Source organism: Stomoxys calcitrans, chromosome 3, assembly GCF_963082655.1.
Source record: "Stomoxys calcitrans chromosome 3, idStoCalc2.1, whole genome shotgun sequence".
NCBI classification, from domain to species: Eukaryota; Metazoa; Arthropoda; class Insecta; order Diptera; family Muscidae; genus Stomoxys; species Stomoxys calcitrans.
In genome coordinates, this window is record NC_081554.1 from 80,777,387 (window position 1) to 80,795,635 (window position 18,249).

Consider the following 18,249-nt stretch of genomic DNA (forward strand, 5'->3'; position numbering starts at 1 on the left):
CCACAGCAATTTGCGATTAAGTCAAAAGTAGAAACAAGGTCCTCAAGTCACTTGCCGCCACGAACAAAGTAATTGACCGGTCTGGGGTAAGTTATGCAGTTCTTATGTGTACCACCTCCATCAGGAGACAAAGATCCTACCAGTGCGAAGACATAACTACATGCTGTCTAAGCAATACCTTCTGGGCTGTTATCGCAGAGATCAACCAAATCATTATACAGTGGATATCCACTGCACAGAAGCCTTAAGGTAAATCCACATGATCAGTGCGTGAGGTCCAGCGCTACAAAAGAGAACATCTAGATAAAGGGGCGTATCAAGCGGGTGTAGACAACATTCATGCAGGCACGGTAGCTGATGCTGTGAATAGCTGCCGGGTGAATGTGGTCCTGGAAGAACCCCCGCCTCCCATTGCATCTGAAGAAATTTACCTCCCCTTGCAAACCAGAGTGGTTCTGGCTCAGTTACGATCCGGCAGATGCAGCTGTCTCTATTCCTACAGGGCATGGATTGATACTAGCGTGCATAATATATATCCCGATTGTGACCAGGGACCACACGACACACATCACCTGTTTAACTGGCCAGCCAGACCCATTCGACTCAGACCCAGATCCCTCTGGACGCACCCCATCATGGTGACAGAGTATCTGGATCTGAATACAACAACAACAACACAACACTCTTCTATTACAACAACAACTTGACGTGTTGTTATATGTTTTCAAGGCATGGGTACTTGAGAAAGCTGACGAGGTAGTACCTGGAGAGTTGGAGAGAAAGATTCTTCATAAAATTTATGGGCCAGTTTATATTGATGGAGAATATCGGCGTCGTATTGGAGAAGGAGCGCAGAAGATCGAGACGCTTGTATATCTTTCCGGAAAGGATCAATATATAGCTCCCATATGTGTATGTATATAATTCGCTCTATTTACACTTATAGATCTGAAGTTATTAAAACTATGAACACATTTGCTCTAAATTTGGTACTGATTGTGTTTTTACCCAACTGAAAATCTTCGCAGAAGTTCATCAATCGATTGAAAACTAGATATACGTCCATCTAGTGGTATTACCCCAATTTTGTGGTGGTAGATTATTGAATAGTCGGCATCGCCAAACTTTGCTATTTTCTTACTTATTTAATTGATTGTTTGGGTAAGATTTGTATGCCACCCGGCAGTCTGTATAAAAAAAACATATAACACAAAACTTCATATTTTGTTTATCTGTTCCAGATTTCAATCACTGGGCATTCATTCAATATCAGTCCCAAAACAAAAGTCTGCTGTCAATAACATCAACAGTTGATGATGATTTAGCAAAGGTTAAAAAATATGGTCTATACTTCATGTCCCATGACTATTCCAATTAATATCCATGCAAAAATGTTTACATCAAATTAAATGAAATGTAAATAGAAGCTAACCCTTAAATGGGTCTCTGCAATAATTGAATAAAATTCATTTATTAACTCATCCGGAGGCATTAATACCTGAGTTCAACACATTTGAAGGCGTAGCAAGCGGTTGTAAGATGACATGACATGAAATTGAATCTTTTTCAAACTCTATGTTGAATATGAATTTGGAAACCTGAATAATCAATTGATTTTTAATGAATTGTGGCAAACTTGAATTTCAAAATAACCCTTAATTTTAAATGACCCGAATAGCTTTTCATGTAAATAAATTGAATTAGTTTAATATCCAGGACTGTATAGACTGATAACATTATTGATGTTGTATGTTACTATAGGTACAGTATAACCTTTTGAAATAGAGCTCTTGAGGAAAAAGATTGTTTGCTGTTGCTGAAAAGTCTCATTTTTATACCCATCACCATAGGATTGGGTGGCATACTAATTTCGTCATTGTGTCTGTAAAACATCGAAATATTGATATGCGACCCCATAAAGTATATATATTTTGGATAGCCTCGTCATTCTGAGTCGATCTAGCCATGTCCGGTCGTCAAAATCACTATGGCGGTCGAACGCGTAAAGCTACATGCTTGAAATTGTGCACAGAGACTTCTTATTGATGTAGGTCATTGGAGATTGCATATGGGCCATGTCGGTTCAGATGTGGATATAGCCCACATATCAAATGATCACCCGATTTGACTTCTTGAGACAGAATTTTCATCCGATTTTTCAGAACTTTGAAACAAAGACTTGTTTTATGACTTTCAGTATCCATGTCAAGTATGATCTGAATCGGTTTATAAACGGTTACAGTACCTATATAAACCGATCCCCGGTTTTGTCTTCTTGAGCCCCATAGAAGCCCTAATTTTCATCTGATTTGGCTGAAATTTAGAACAACAAGTAAAAGCGTGCTAAGTTCGGCCGGGCCGAATCTTATATACCCTTCACCATGGATCGCATTTGTCGAGTTCTTTTCCCTACATCTCTTCTTAGGCAAAGAAGGATATAAGAAAAGATTTGCTCTGCTATTAGAGCGATATCAAGATATGGTCTGCTATGGACCACAATTAAATTATATGTTGGAGACCTACGTAAGTCAGCCAATTCGAATAAGAATTGCGCCCTTTGGGGGCTCACGAAGTAAAATAGTGAAATCGATTTCTAAGGGAGCTGTATCAGGCTAAAGATTCAGACCATAATAAACACGCATGTTGATTGTCATAAGAGGATACGTCGTACAATATTTCAGGCAAATCGGATAACAATTGGGACCTCTAGAGGCTCAAGAAGTCAAGATCCCAGATCGGTTTATATGGCAGCAATATAGGGTTATTAACCGATTTGAACCTTATTTGGCACAGTTGTTGAAAGTCATAATTAAATACGTCATGCAAAATTTCAGCCAAATCGGATAGGAATTGCGCCCTCCAGAAGCTTAAGAAGTCAAGTCCCCAGATCGGTTTATATGGCAACTATATCAGGTTATGAACCGATTTGAATCATATTTGAAACAGTTTTTGGATATCATAACAAAACACATCGTGTAAAATTTCATTCAAATCGGATAAGAATTGCGCACTCTAGAGGCTCAAGAAGTCAAGACCCAAGATCAGTTTATATGACAGCTATATCAGGTTATGGACCCATTTAAACCATACATGGCACAGTTGTTGAAAGTCATAATAAAACACATCGTGCAAAATTTCATTCCAATCGGATAAGAATTGCGCCCTCTAGAGGCTCAAGAAGTCAAGACCCAAGATCGCATTATATGGCAGCTATATCAAAACATGGACCGATATGGCCCTTTTACAATCCCAACCGACCTACACTGTAATAGCAGAGCAAATCTTTTCTTATATCCATTTTTTTGCCTAAGAACAGATGCCTGGAAAAGAACTCGACAAATGCGCTGCATGGTGGAGGGTGTATAAGATTCGGCCCGGCCGAACTTAGCACGCTTTTACATGTTTTTTTTTCTAAGTTTATGATCGGGCGCCAATATTTTTGTTCTATTACATTTGTGCTCAAAATGCTGTATGGACATTTCATTAGTGAACGAATGCTTAAATCATTCCTAGACTATTTTTTTAAGAAAAATATTAACTTAATATGCTTATGATCGGGCGCCAACATTTTTTCTCCAAGCGACTTTTAATTAAGATTTTCTACAAACCTTTCAAGTGCATTGAGAGAGTTCAGGATGGTCTCTATCCCCAAGGCGAAAGAGATAAACCAAAGCATTACAAATGATTATGTATCCAATAGTCATTGTTATACCCGTCAAACACATCAAAATATTTGTCTTAGACCCGATAAAGAATGAATATATATATTCTTGATCGCCATGACATTTTAAGTTGATCTAGCCACATACGTGCATCTGTCCGTCTGCCTGTCGAAAGCACGCTTTCTTTCGATAGAGTAAAGCCAGGCGCTTGGAATTTTGCACAAAAACTTGCCAATAGTGTAAGTTGGTTGGGATTGTAAATTTTGATATAGCTCCCATATAAATAGATCTATCGATTATTTTTATTGAACTTCCACATAACTGATTTATTACCCGATTTGGCTGAAATGTTGTACTACGATGCTCTTTATGTCATCCAATAGATGTACTTACTCTGGTGCAAAACGGTTCAAAACGTATTATAGCTCCCATATTAAACGATCACTCGATTATACTTCCTGACCTCTTATAGGACGCATTTTTTATTCGATTTGGCTGAAATAACTTCTACTGCGATCTCCAATCCAAGTATGACCCGAATAGGTCCAATACATAGCAATTCCTATCGATCATCCGTTTTTGGCTATAATGAGATACCGGGCAAAGAACTTGACAAATGAGATCCATGGTGAAGGGTATGTAAGATTCGGCCACGCTGAACTTAGCACGCTTTTACCTGTTACCCGTCTGTTTAACGTATCCACCACCATAGGGTGTGGAGTATACTGATCAAGTCATTTCTTTTGTACAAAAATCCAAATTTGCCCATGAACATTCCATTAGGGAACAGGGGCAAACTTTTGACACATCAAAGAGTGTAGTCCTATTCAAGTATCAGCTCAGTAATATGGGGGCTTCCTCTTTTGTGCCCAGAAAAGTTTTTAGGGGATAATCACCGCTGTAAATTTTTTTCTGATGTTCACGACGGAATTTGAACCTAAGTGTTCGATGTTACAGGCGGATATGCGAATCTCTACTCCATGGTGGGCTTACTTCGGTAACACCGCGTGGAAGTGCGACCCCGTAAAGTTTATATATGCTTAATCGTCGTGACATTCTAAGTCCATCTAGGCATGTCCGTCCGTCTGTCGAAATTACGAAAGCGGTCCGACGGTCCGAATGAAGATATTCGTTCAATATTTTGTACATATACTTCTTATTGATGTTGGTCTTTGGGTATTCCAAAGGGGCCATATTGGTTCAGATTTGAATATAGCTCCCATTTCACGCTACACTCTTTAAAAATAGAGATATTGAGCTGAAACTTTGCAAAGATTCTTTTTTTGTTCATAAGCAGGTAAAGTTCGAAGATCAGCTAAATCGGACTATATCTTGATATAGCCCCCATATACACCGATCCGCCGATTTATGGTCTAAAGCTCACAAAAGCCACATTTGTCATCCGATTTTGCTGAAAATTAGGACAGTGAGTTGTGTAAGACCATCCGACATCGTTTTTCTAATTTAGGCTAGATCGGTCCAGATTTGGATATAGCTGCCATATAGACCGATTTCTCGATTTAAGGTCTTAGGGCGCATTAAATTGCGCATTTATTGCCCGATTTTACTGAAATTTGGTACAGTGAGTTCTGTTAGGCCAATCGACATCCTACTTTAATTTGACTCAAATCGGTCCAGATATGGATATAGCTGCCATATAGACCGATCTCTCGATTAAAGGTCTTGGGCCAATAAAAGGTGCATTGATTGTCAGATTTCGCCGAAATTTGGGACAGTGAGTTGTGTTTGGCCCCTCAATCTTCTTTTGTAATTTGGCTCAAATCGGTCCAGATGTGGATATAGCTGCCATATAGACCGATCTCTCGATTTAAGGTCTTGGGCCCATAAAAGGTGCATTTTTTTTGTCCGATTTCGTCGAAATTTGGGACAGTGAGTTATGTTAGGCCCTTCAACCTTCTTTTGCAATTTGTCTCAGATTGGTCCAGATTTGGATATAGCTGCCATATAGACCGATCTTTCGATTAAAGGTTTTGGACCTAATAAAGGCGCATTTTTCGTCCGATTTGGCCGAAATTTGGGACAGTGAGTTGTGTTAGGCCCTTCGACAGCCCTCTTCGTTTTGGCCCAGATCGGTTCGGATTTGGATATAGCTGCCATATAAAGCGATATCTCGATTTGAGGTTTTGGGCCCATAAAAGGCGCATTTATTGTCCGATTTCTCCGAAATTTGGGACAGTGTGTTAGGCTTTTTGACATCCGTGTCGTATATGGTTCGATTGGTCTTTATTTGGATATGTCTTCCAAAAAGACCAATATTTGGCTCAACAAAATTGAACAATAACTTGTACTTTTCAGACCTCTCAATATCCGTGTCCAATTTGGTGCAAACCGGACCATATCTCGATGAAGCTACTATGGGGACTTAAATTATGCATTTTTCATCGGATTATGACGAAAGGTGGTTTACATATATACCCAAGGTGGTGGGTATCCAAAGTTCGGCCCGTCCGAACTTAACGCCTTGTTACTTCTTATGTTGTAGTAGCACAGTTTTCTAAGTTATTCTGTTTTCATGCTTCCTTCCAATATATTTCTGTCTTAACTTATAATTGCCTGTTCCCCAGCAGTATTATAAATAGTCCACTGTTTATAAATGTATACGATTACATTTGTAACCCCCTGATGAATTTTCAAATAAAAATTTAATTTCAAATGGTCCGATTCTGTGGTAAAATGTAGCCAAATGCTTTTCCTTGCCTTCCCTTCTACACAGAGGTCCAACGAAGAGTCTTCCCAAACCATTTCAAAGGTACGAGTAATGTTTGCTTCCCAAGTGATATGTGAAAGCAAACCACTTGTTGTCTCTGTGGTACAAGCCATCCTTAACATTTGATTAACTTTCGTACAAGCTACCCATACGCATGACGCCACGACACACCCACATAAACATGCATGCATACATACATACATACATACAGAAAAATGTGTGGAAAATACTCGTATAATTCCTTTGTCCATGCTTCAGTTTCCATGTCACTGATTTTCCAAAGAATCTATATTGGCTATATTGGCACATGAGGTTTTTGCTGTTTGGGTATTCTGGTATTTGGCTTTCGGCTGATGTTTACGGGTCTTTATATTAAATTTATTTACCATGATTTATTTGGGTAGTGTGTTATTGATATTCCTGATGTGTTGTCCATCCACCCATCAAATGATGACGAGGCTGTCATATTTCGAAGTGTTTACGTTCAGGTTTAAAGATTGGATTTCAAGCTATACTAGAATATATATGTGTGTGTGTGTGTGTGTTTGTGCTCCCACATTTCAATGTGCTAAATAATACCAAGGGCTAATCAAAAGGTTTTTATTTGATACTAAGTTATGATGGGATAGGAGATGATAGTACAAAAATCAATCCAATTTACTTGTTTGAATACTTTTGCATGAAGTACCAAATCTATTGGCTTATGTGCAGCAAATGGTTTAAATGACATTGTGAGAGTCCAGGCAACATTAGGAAGTATCATTTGGTATGTGTTGTTCGGTGTGCTTCCCTACACCACTGGATGGTTCGGCAGCTCCAAATACAAATCCCATGGCATAGTGGTGTGTACAAAATTTTACTGAAAAACATTTCGTTTTGCAGATTTGGAGTAAAATTTTTCGATGTATAAAAGCATCTTTTTGATATCGCTTTACTTTGATAATTGCACATTTGTATATAACTTACATCTTTTGGAACAAGGTAATAATGACTCTCACAGAAAATAAAAGGCTGACTGGTTATTGCGATTACGGGAAAGTGTCCCGGCTCATTAAAGACATTCTTCTACAAGTTTTATGTACAACAGCCAAGTTGGTAAACGAAAATATTTTTTTAGTTAGTGACACATCGATCCTTTGGTGATATTTTTTGTTTTTCTGGACAGGAAAATAAACCTCAAATCCAACGTTTAGAAAAGACAAAATGCAACAACCTGCTCTATACCCCTGCAGGAGGTGCATTTATAAAAGTTGATGAATGTGCAAATAGTTGTACGGAGTGGTACACTTCGAGGTGTTCGAAGTTGGAGTGTTCGAAGTTGGAGTGTTCGAAGTTGGAGTGTTCGAAGTTGGAGTGTTCAAAGTTGGAGTGTTCGAAGTTGGAGTGTTCGAAGTTGGAGTGTTCAAAGTTGGAGTGTTCGAAGTTGGAGTGTTCGAAGTTGGAGTGTTCGAAGTTGGAGTGTTCGAAGTTGGAGAATTCATCCGGAGTAGCAATGCGGTTCGGAGTTGAGCCATACTCGACAGCGAACAAATTCATTGGGTGTATACTGCTGTTGTCAGACCAACATAGATGGCGCTTCAGAAATTCAGTATCAAGGACAACACAGTGTCCGTAGCCGCCACATGACCAAAGAGAAAGCTCCCTTAGCCTCACTGCAGTGGTGGCAGCAATTACTCCAGCCACAATATCCAGTGGCATAAGATTTAGCATTAAATTCAGTGCATCAAATGGTGTCATCCTCAGTGCAGCTGTGATGCACAAGCAACCTATCCTTTGGATCCGATTGAGTATTGAACAGTAGGTGGACTTTGGAAGTGCCGTCCAGCAGACCACAACACCATATAGCATTATAGGTCTGACAATTGCAGTATATATCCAATGCATGACGCGCGGCCTAAACCCCCCAACTTTTGCCAATGGCTTTCTTGCCCTTTCCAAAATATTGGATTTGAAGTTCAATTTCCTGTCCAGCAAAACACCCAGGTATTTTGCGCTTTCTGAAAATGGAATATTCTCTCCTCCCAAGGAGACAAGCGCCACTGTATGTAACTTGTGTCTCCTGCTGAAAGGAAATACTCTTGTCTTGCACGGATTTACACCTAGACCACTTTTAGTAGTCCACTTTGCTGTTGCACATAGAGTTTCCTGAAGAATATCTCTTAGAGTGCTGGCAAACTTTCCCCTAACCTCAATTGTCACGCCATCAGCATACGCGACCACTTTTACAACTTTTTTCCAGTGACAATAATATATTGTTAATGGCTATATTCCAAAGTAGAGGAGATAAAACACCTCCTTCAGCCGTTCCTCTGCTGATCCATCTGTTTAGGTCCACAGATCCCAAGCCTGCCGTAATGCATCTTTTAGTAAGTGAGTTATTCATTAACGTTTATACTGTTGAGTTGATGCCTAGAAACTCCAACTCCTTCATAAACTTTTATACTGCAGAGTTGATGCCTAAAAACTCCAATTACTTCATGATTGATGTCGGTTTTACATTATTGTTAGCACATTCAATGTCAAGAAATGCTACCATTGTATGTTCCTTGACAGCGAGAGAACCCTCTACGTAGCCGACTAGGTCGTGAAGGGCTGTTTCAGTGGTCTTGCCTTTATTATATGCATGCTGCTGCCGAGACAGGCGATCTCCAAGAATCTTTGCCCTAATTTATGTTTTTATCAGCCTCTCAAGAGTCTACAGCATAAAGGACGACAAACTAATACGACGAAGATCTCTCGCCTTTGTATGGTAAGGTTTTCCTGCTTTCGGAATGAAAATGACCTTCGTGTCCCTCCATCCACAGGTATATTTGAAATTCTGATACAAGCTGAGTATATCTCCCTCAGCCAAGGAACCAGTCTATCAGACACAGCTTGTAATTCAACCGGTGATACATCATCAAGGCCTGGCGACTTAAAGGAGTCGAAACAATTTCCCTAATAACCTCCGACGAAGGCATACCAGTGACAACTTCATCTGGCGTCACGTTTTTCGTTGGAGATTTTCCCGGGAAATGTGTATGAACGAGTAGTTCTAGTGTATATATATACCCCATAGTAATAGATCTCAAGAACAGAATCTTCCTTAGCCTAGAAGTCGCTGTATCCTCTACGGAGCTACAGAACTCCACCCAGGATTTGTTCTGAGTCATTCTCAGCTCGTACTTGTATTTTCTTAGCTCAGCCTTAGAGATGTACCAATCGTGTGGTGCTCTTGTGGCTAACGCTCTGTTGAAGAAATTTCTGCAGTCCTTCCTTAGACTAACCAGCTGTGGGGTTTGTCCCTTGACTTGGCACTAGGACGTGCTGAGACAAACGAGTCATTCAGGGCCTTCGTGACCCGCTTGACCATTAATAAATTGTTCTTTTATGCGCCTAAAACTTTAAATCGGAAGATCGGTATATATGACAGGTGTTTCCAAATGTGAACCGATTTGGGCCGTTTTGAATGTGGATGTTGAGCAGCCTAACACAACTCGCTTTACTAAATTTCAGCGAAATCGGACAATAAATACGCCTGTAATGGGCCCAACAGCTTATATTAAGAAATCGGTTTATATGATAGTTATATCCGAATATAGACCGATCTTAAACATTCTCGATACGAATATTAAGATGCCTAATGCATTCCAAAATCAGTTTTATGAACCTATATATGGCAGCTATATCCAAGTCTGAACAGATCTGCAACGTATTTAACAGGGATGTCGAGGAGCCTAACAAAACACGCTATACGAAATTTCTGTGAAATCAGACAATAAATACGCTTATTATGGGCCTATGACTATAAATCGAGAGATCGGTCTATAAGTCAGCTGTACTCAAATCTGGGCCGATCTGGGAGAAATTCAACAGGAATGTCGTGAAGCCCAACACAACCCACTGTTTCAAATTTCACGAAGTCGGACGATAAATGCAACTTTTTTGGGCCCAAGGCATTATCTAAATTTGAACCTTTCAGACGGACGGACAAACGGTTTCACGGACATGGCTAGATCTTCTTAGATTTCTACGATGATAAAGATATATACACTTTATTAAGTCGAAAATGGATCTTTCGATGTGTTGCAAACGGAATGACAAGCTTTAACACCTTCGGTGGTGGGTATAAAAAAGAAGCAGACTGGCCAGATTTCCAGAATTATGGCATGAATGTATAACAACGACAAACACTACTCAACCAATACTCCAGCTGTCATCTGTTTCAACCCGGCTGATTGAATGCCTATCATGAAGCTGTCTAGGTCCAAGTTTTGATATAGCTGCCATATAAACCGATCTTGGGTCTTGACTTTTTGAACCTCTAGAGGGAGCAATTCTCATCTGATTTGAATGAAATTTTGCACAACGTGTTTTGTTATGATATTAAACAACTGTACCAAGTATGCTTCAAATCGGTCCATAACCCGATATAGCTGCCATATAAACCGATATTGGGTCTTGACTTCTTGAGCATCTAGAGGACGCAATTCTTGTCCGATGTAAATGAAATTTTGCACGAAGTATTTTGTTATGATTTCCAACAACTGTGCAAAGTATGGTTCAAATCGGTTCATAACCTGATATAGCTGTCATATAAACCGATCTGGGGACTTGACTTCTTGAGCTTCTAGAGGGCACAGTTCCTATCCGATTTGGATTAAATTTCGCACGACGTATATTATTATGAGTTTCAACAACTGTGCCAAATAAGGTTCAAATCGGTTCATAACCTGATATAGCTGCCATATAAACGGATCTTGGATATTGACTTCTTGAGCTTCTAGAGGTCGCAATTATTATCCGATTTGCCTGAAATTGTACGACGGATCCTCTCATGATCATCAACATACGAGTATATTATGGTCTGAATCGGTTTATTGCCTGATAAAGCTCCTGTGTTGGCTCAGGTTCCAATAAATTATAGACGTCAGTTATATCTCTTAAAATCAAGACCATAAGGCAAGTCGCCTTTAATAGCCTTCAATAGAAACATTTTTTTTGCAAATTTTTGCCTATGAACATTCCATTAAGGAACAGTAGCAAACTTCTCACATATCAATGAGTGCAGTCCGATTCAAGTTAAAGCTTAATGATAAGGGGCCTTCATTTTATAGCCGAGTCCGAACAGCGTGCCGCAGTGCGACACCTCTTTGGAGAGAAGTTTTACATGGCATAGTATCTCACAAATGTTGCCAGCATTAGGAGGTGAAAGCCACCGTTGAAATTTTTTTCTGATGGTCTCGCCAGGATTCGAACCCAGGCGTTCAGCGTCATAGGTGGACATGCTAACCTCTGCGCTACGGTGGCCTCCAATGGAAACATTTACCGGAGTAAAAACAAATGTAGCCTGCCGTATAGGTTATTTCACTCGGAGGCCAGTTTGGGCTATAGTGATCCCACAGAGGAATAGAAAGTGTTGAAAGATTTTAAACAAGTAAAAGCGTGCTAAGTTCGGGCGGGTCGAGTCTTGGGAACCCACCACTATGCGGGTTTACATGGGAGCTTTATCAGGCTATAGACTGATTTGAAACGTATTTGGCACAGTTGTACGAAGTTATAACAGAACACCACATTTAAAGTTAAAGCCAAATTGGTCTAAAATTACGGCTTGCAAGTACTCAAGAAGTCATATCGGGAGATCGTTTTATATAGGAGCTGTATCAGGTTATAGATCGATTCAGACCGTACTAAACACAGTTGTTAAAAGTCATAACAGAACACCGCATGCTAAATTTCATCCAGATTGGACAAAAATTGAGGCTTGTAAGGGCTCAAGAATCAAATCGGGAGATCGGTTTATATGAGATACCGATTCGGATCGTACTAAGCACAGTTTTTAGAAGTCATAACAGAACACTACATGCAAAATTTCGGCTAAATCGGACAAAAACTGCGGCTTGTAAGTGCTCAATAAGTCAAATCGGGAGATCGGTTTATATGGGAGCTATATCAGGCTATAGACTGATTTAAAACGTATTTGGCACAGTTTTACGAAGTCGTAACAGAACACCGCATGAAAAATTTCAGCCAAATCGGACAAAAATTGTGGCTTGTAAGGGCTTTAGAATCAAATTGGGAGATCGGTTTATATGGGAGCTATATCTATATTTGAACCGATATGGTTCATTTGCAATTCCCAACGACCTTCATCAATATTAAATATCTGTGCAAACTTTCAAGCGGCTAGCTTTACGCCTTCGACCGCTATCGTGATTTTGACAGTCGGACGGACATGGCTACATCAACTCAGAACGACGAGACGATGAAGAATATATAAATTTATGGGGTCTTAGATGAATCCGACTAATTAGCTTGAATCCTTAGATCACACATAGAGAAGAGATAGGGAGATGAAAAGAGAGAAGGGACCAAACTCCTACTCCCACACGTATGTACAAATTCAGATTTCATTCAAGTACAGGGGCAAACTTTTCACATATCTATGAGTGCTGTCCAATTCAAGTTTAATCTCAATAGTAAGGGGCCTCTTTTTTTCATAGAGGAGTCCAAACGGCGTACCGCAGTGCGACTCCTCTTTCGGGAGAAAAATTTATCACACGTATGTGCATCCCCGAAACACCGGTCCATGCTCACTTGAGTGTCTACTATTTAAAAGTCAGACTGCGGCCCTTCGCTTCTACCCTTCTGACTTTTCTAAATTTGAGAAAACCCCATCGCCCAATGTAGAAAGCCTGTGCCCCTGTGGATTCGGACATGAACGAAGCAGCTGTTCTATTGTCTCTTCTTCATCAAAAAGCTTACACAGTATTCATTATCCCCATGTGCTCAACTAGATGACCTATCTTATAGTGTCTGGCTAACACTATACTCCCACAATAGTGCTCAGTAACCTCTTGTCAAAGGTCAGCTGTTGCTTCGTTCTCCTTCGGTCGACGATAGGTCAGAGTGTTTCGGCAGTTCGGGATCCTTATACATAGACCCACTCCGCCATCTATTCCTCACTGGGTCCCCACTACTAAGTTCAGTAGTTCGACAAATAACACGTACATATGTTAGACCCACAACTGGTTCGCTAGCCGGAGCACTTCCTGGCATATTCGTCTGCCATCTCAATTATCGACATACTATCGTATCCAAGTTAATACAGTATCATGAGCTCGGAGTTAATTCAGGGATTTTAAAAAATCTGTCACACACTTCAACCTCACTGTCGTTGAATCCAAGTTCTTAAGTGCCGTTATACTGTCCACATAAATCCTGAATCTGTAATCGCGCAGTACTCTATCGGAAAGATCGTATACTTGTCCTGCAGACTCACTGACAAACCGACTTTATCTGGGAGCCATGTGTGAAGGCCAAGGTCTCATCGTACTTGCAGCATCCCTCCCCCACTCCTCTCTACCGGGAAAGTGAATTCTGATGATCTGACCCCGAATCTGTGACAGTGTAGTATAAATAAAATCCCCGATCTCAACTCTATTGTATCTATTTGGTTGATATTGCAATCTACTCCACCAATTTTCAAAAATTACCAAATATTTATAGCCCCCACCTCAACCACTGCTTGTTTTCAAACAATTTATGTGGGCAAACGTTATTGCCATCGCATGATATTTGCTTAATACTGTGTAATCATAACTCTTTATTACTCACCATCGCCCGGGTCATAAACAGCTCTTTCCTGCAGCCCCTCCAAGTCATGTGGTTTAAATGATACTTTACCACTGGGCACAGAATCCATGAATTGAGCTCTGGTTAATGCATACATTTCTGCTGCATCCTTTATAGCATTGCCGGTTGCGGAATGAGACCCTGTTGCTGTAGCCGAGGAGCCTGCAGCTAGGCCAGATGATGGTTTTGTCACAAACGCACATGTCTGACATGCCATCAGGGCGGATATGATGAGTGCAGCAAGGTAATAAGCCAGCGTATCCGTTTGCATTTTGTTCATTTCTAAAAACATGAGAACAACAAAAAAAAAACATGAAAATTGTGGTTATGGGTAATGTAAAACCAAGCAGAAAATATAAAGAAAGCCTTCATTTGCCACATGGCGTTGAGAAACTGCAGTTGCCCCCGTTGCAGTATGCCCGTACGTTGAAGTCATAAAATGGAGTATCATAAAATAGGTTGGAAATCCCAGCGTCGGAGTTTCATATTGCGTAGGCGCTTTAATTAATTCGTATTAGGTTGTTAATCTTGTAAATTGCGCCACAAAAGATTATTTTCTGCTAGATCTAATAAATGGTAGTATTTGCAGGGCATGCTTGCAATTTTCCAGCAGCTCAAATTGCCTGTTTGCAGTACAAAAGTGTGATTAAGAGGCGCTAGAAATATGAAATATTGTTTTAAAGGATAGAAGCTATTGACTACGTCACATATTAGAGAGATATGAAAAAACATTATAGACCCTTAACTAGTAAAGACATATAAAGTTTGCCTCCACCATATACCATGATTTTATTCAACTAAACTTCATAAGGACGCCAGAAATTAGAGTGAAACCTATAAGCAAACCAAATTAAAACAAGATATAGTCCGGTTCGGACCACAATTAAATTATGTGTTGGCGACCTGTGTAAAATGTCAGCCAATTCGAATAAGAATTGCGCCCTTTGGGGGCTCAAGAAGTAAAATAGAGAGATCGATTTATATGGGAGCTGTATCAGGCTATAGACCGATACAGACCATAATAAACACGTATGTTGATGGTCATAAGAGGATCCGACGTACAAAATTTCAGCCACATCGGATAATAATTGCGACCTTTAGTGACTCAAGAAGTCAAGATCGCAGAGCGGTTTATATGGTAGCTATATCAGGTTATTAACAGATTTGAATCTTAAATATTTGGCACAGTTGTTGTTCAGAAAAATTGGATAGGAATTGCGCCCTCTAGAAGCTCTAGAAGTCAAGTCCCCAGATCGGTTTATATGACAGCTATATCAGGTTATGCACCGATGTCAACCATACTCAGCACATTTGTTGGATATCATAACAAAATACTCCGTGCAAAATTTCATTCAAATCAGATGAGAATTGCGCTCTCTAGAGGCTCAAGAAGTCAAGACCCAATATCGGTTTATATGGCAGCTATATCAGGTTATGGACCGATATGACACATTTAAAATCCCAATAGACCTAAACTAATAGGAGTTATTTTTCCAAATTTCAAGCGGCTAGATTTACCCTTTCGAAAGTTAGCGTGCTTTCGACATACAGACGGACGGATGGACAGACGGACGGATATGGCTAGATCGACATAAATGTTTCGATCATCAAGAATATATATATACTGTATGGGATCTCAGACGAATATTTCGAGTAGTTACAAACACCATCCTATAGTAGAGGGTATAGAAAGTTAAAAAAAGCAAGTACGTGCTTGCTAAGTTCAGCCTGGCCGAATCGTATATACCCTCCACCATGGTCGCATCTGTCGAGTTCCTTGCGCAGTATCTGATTTTAAGCAGACAAAGAATAATGAATAACTGCATAGGAGGAGCTACAATATATCAAGTTATAGTCCGATTCGTGGCTCAAGAAGCAAAATCGGGAGATCGGTTTATATGGAAGCTGTATCAAGCTATAGGACGATTCAGACCATATTGCACTCGTATGTTGAAGGCCATGAGAGGAGCCGACGGATGAGAATTGCGCTCTCTAGGGGCTCAAGAAGTCAAGACCCAAGATCGGTTTATATGGCAGCTACACCAGGTTATGGACCGATTTAGACCATACTCAGCACAGTTGTTGGAAGTGACATTTCATTCCAATCGGATAAGAATTGGGCCCTCTAGAGGCTCAAAAAATCAAGTCCCAAAATCGGTTTATATGGCAGCTATATCAGGTTATTGACCGATTTGAACCATACTTATGGGGTCTCATATGAATATTTCGAGTAGTTACAAACAGAATGACGAAATTAGTATACCCCCATCCTATGGTGGAGGGTATAAAAACAAATAAAAAGGTGGGAAGTTCGGCCGGGCCGAACTTTGGATACCCACCACCTCGGGGATATATGTTAACCACCTTTAGTCGGAATCCGATGAAAAATGCATAATTTATGTCCCTATAGCAGCTATATCGAAATATGGTCCGATTTAACCCAAATTCGCCTAACACAACTCACTGTCGCAAATTTCGGCGAAATCGGACAATAAATGCGTCTTTTATAGGCCCAAAACCTTAAATCGAGAGATCGGTCTATATGGCATCTATATACAAGTCTGGACCGATATGAGCCAACTTGAAGAAAGATGTCGAAGAGCCTAATACAACTCACGGTCACAAATTTTGGCGACATCGGAGATCGGTCGATATAGCTCCTATGTCCAAATCTTGACCGATCTGGGCCAAATTGAAGAAGAATGTTGAAAGGCCTGATACAACTCACTGTTCCAAAGTTCGACAAAAACTGAAAATAAATACGCTCTTTATGGGCCCAAGACAATAAATTGAGAAATCGGTCTATATGGCAGCTATATCCTAATCTAGACCGATCTGGGCTAAATTGAAGAAGGATGTCGAGTGTTTTAAATTAACTCACTGTACCAAATTTCGTCGACATGGGACAATAAATGCGCCTTTTATGGGCCCAAAACCTTAAATCGAAAAATCGGTCTATATGACAGTTATATACAAATCTGGACCAATATGAGCCAACTTAAAGGGGGATGTCGACTGGCCTAATATAACTCTCTGTCCCAGAATTTAGCGAAATCGGACAATAAATTTGGCTTTTATGGGACTAAGACCCTAAATCGGCGGATCGCTCTATATGGGGCTGTCTGCTTATGGACAAAAATCGAATCTGTGCAAAGTTTCAGCTCAATATCTCTATTTTTAAAGACTGCAGCTTGATTTCGTAATCGTCTTGTTGTGCTCTCTAATTACTAAAAAAGCAAACTCGAAAAAAAAATCTAAGTAAAGATTTCCTTGCTACTTACAAAATTCTTAATTGATTTCCATGCCACGCCTCTATGTTGGTTCATGTCTGGTACTTAAGTGCCGATATCTGTTAGACGCGAAAGCCGGGTAATGATATAGGAAATGCTCAAACCCCTCATCATCTTCCCCGCATGCCCTACACATGTTATCACTCGCCGGATCGAATTTGCATAAGTGAGCTCGTAGTCCTATGTGTCCCGTTATGATACCAATAGCCATGATGACCTCCTTCTTACTTTCTTTCAGTAATAGCCTCGTCTTCTCGCGATATGGGTCTCCCAATAGGAATTCCGCTGTCCTATCGACTGCTTCGCTCACGCCCCTAACTCGGACTGCGTCGACCGCAAAGGCTTGGGCTTAACCAAGTTAATTGACGGCCTTCACTGCTAAATCGTCTGCTTTCTCATTTCCAGATACTCCGTTATGGCCCGGCACTCAAACGATGCGGATCGTGCTATCGTCAGAGAAGGCGTTAACCTCCTTCTTACATTCCAAGACTGATCGTGATCTTGCGGTCTTGGTTGTTATTGCCCTTATGGGTGGTTTACTGTCCGTAAAAATGTTCATACTCGATGTTCTCGCTATACTATATGGAGAGAAGTTTTACATGGCATAGTACCTCACAAATGTTGCCAGCTTTAGGAGGGGAAAACCACAGCTGAAAATTTTATCTGATGGTCTCGCCAGGATTCGAACCGAGGCGTTCAGCGTCATAGGCGGACATGCTATCCGCTGCGCTATGGTGGCCCCCACCGTATTATGATCAAACAGTCTAAAACAGATCTCAGGCCCTGGGTACGTAGACCCTAGGCCCACTCTGTCCTCTTGCTTTGATTCATACGCGTAACATGATCTTCTATATGGCAATACTAGGGTTCCGTCAATCCAAGACTGTGCCGCTGGTAGTAGGGCCTCGCTCTCGACCTCAAGTGTCGTCTCAGGTATCTGATCGGAAACCTGGTC

The 18,249-nt window shown here is 40.5% G+C and overlaps 2 protein-coding genes across 2 annotated transcripts in view; one reads left to right on the forward strand and one right to left on the reverse strand.

The window, feature by feature from the left end:
• LOC106093852 (adult cuticle protein 1) overlaps positions 1-18,249 on the forward strand; it is a 405,361-nt gene that overhangs the window by 123,458 nt on the left and 263,654 nt on the right. The gene's annotated exons all lie outside the window — the stretch shown is intronic.
• The window catches only part of LOC106085677 (uncharacterized), a 109,284-nt gene that overhangs the window by 19,244 nt on the left and 71,791 nt on the right, over positions 1-18,249 (reverse strand). The window contains exon 2 of the mRNA XM_013250010.2: positions 13,987-14,286. Coding sequence (XP_013105464.2) covers positions 13,987-14,284 — 298 coding nt within the window. The 5' untranslated portion in view covers positions 14,285-14,286. The remainder of the gene's footprint in view (positions 1-13,986; positions 14,287-18,249) is intronic.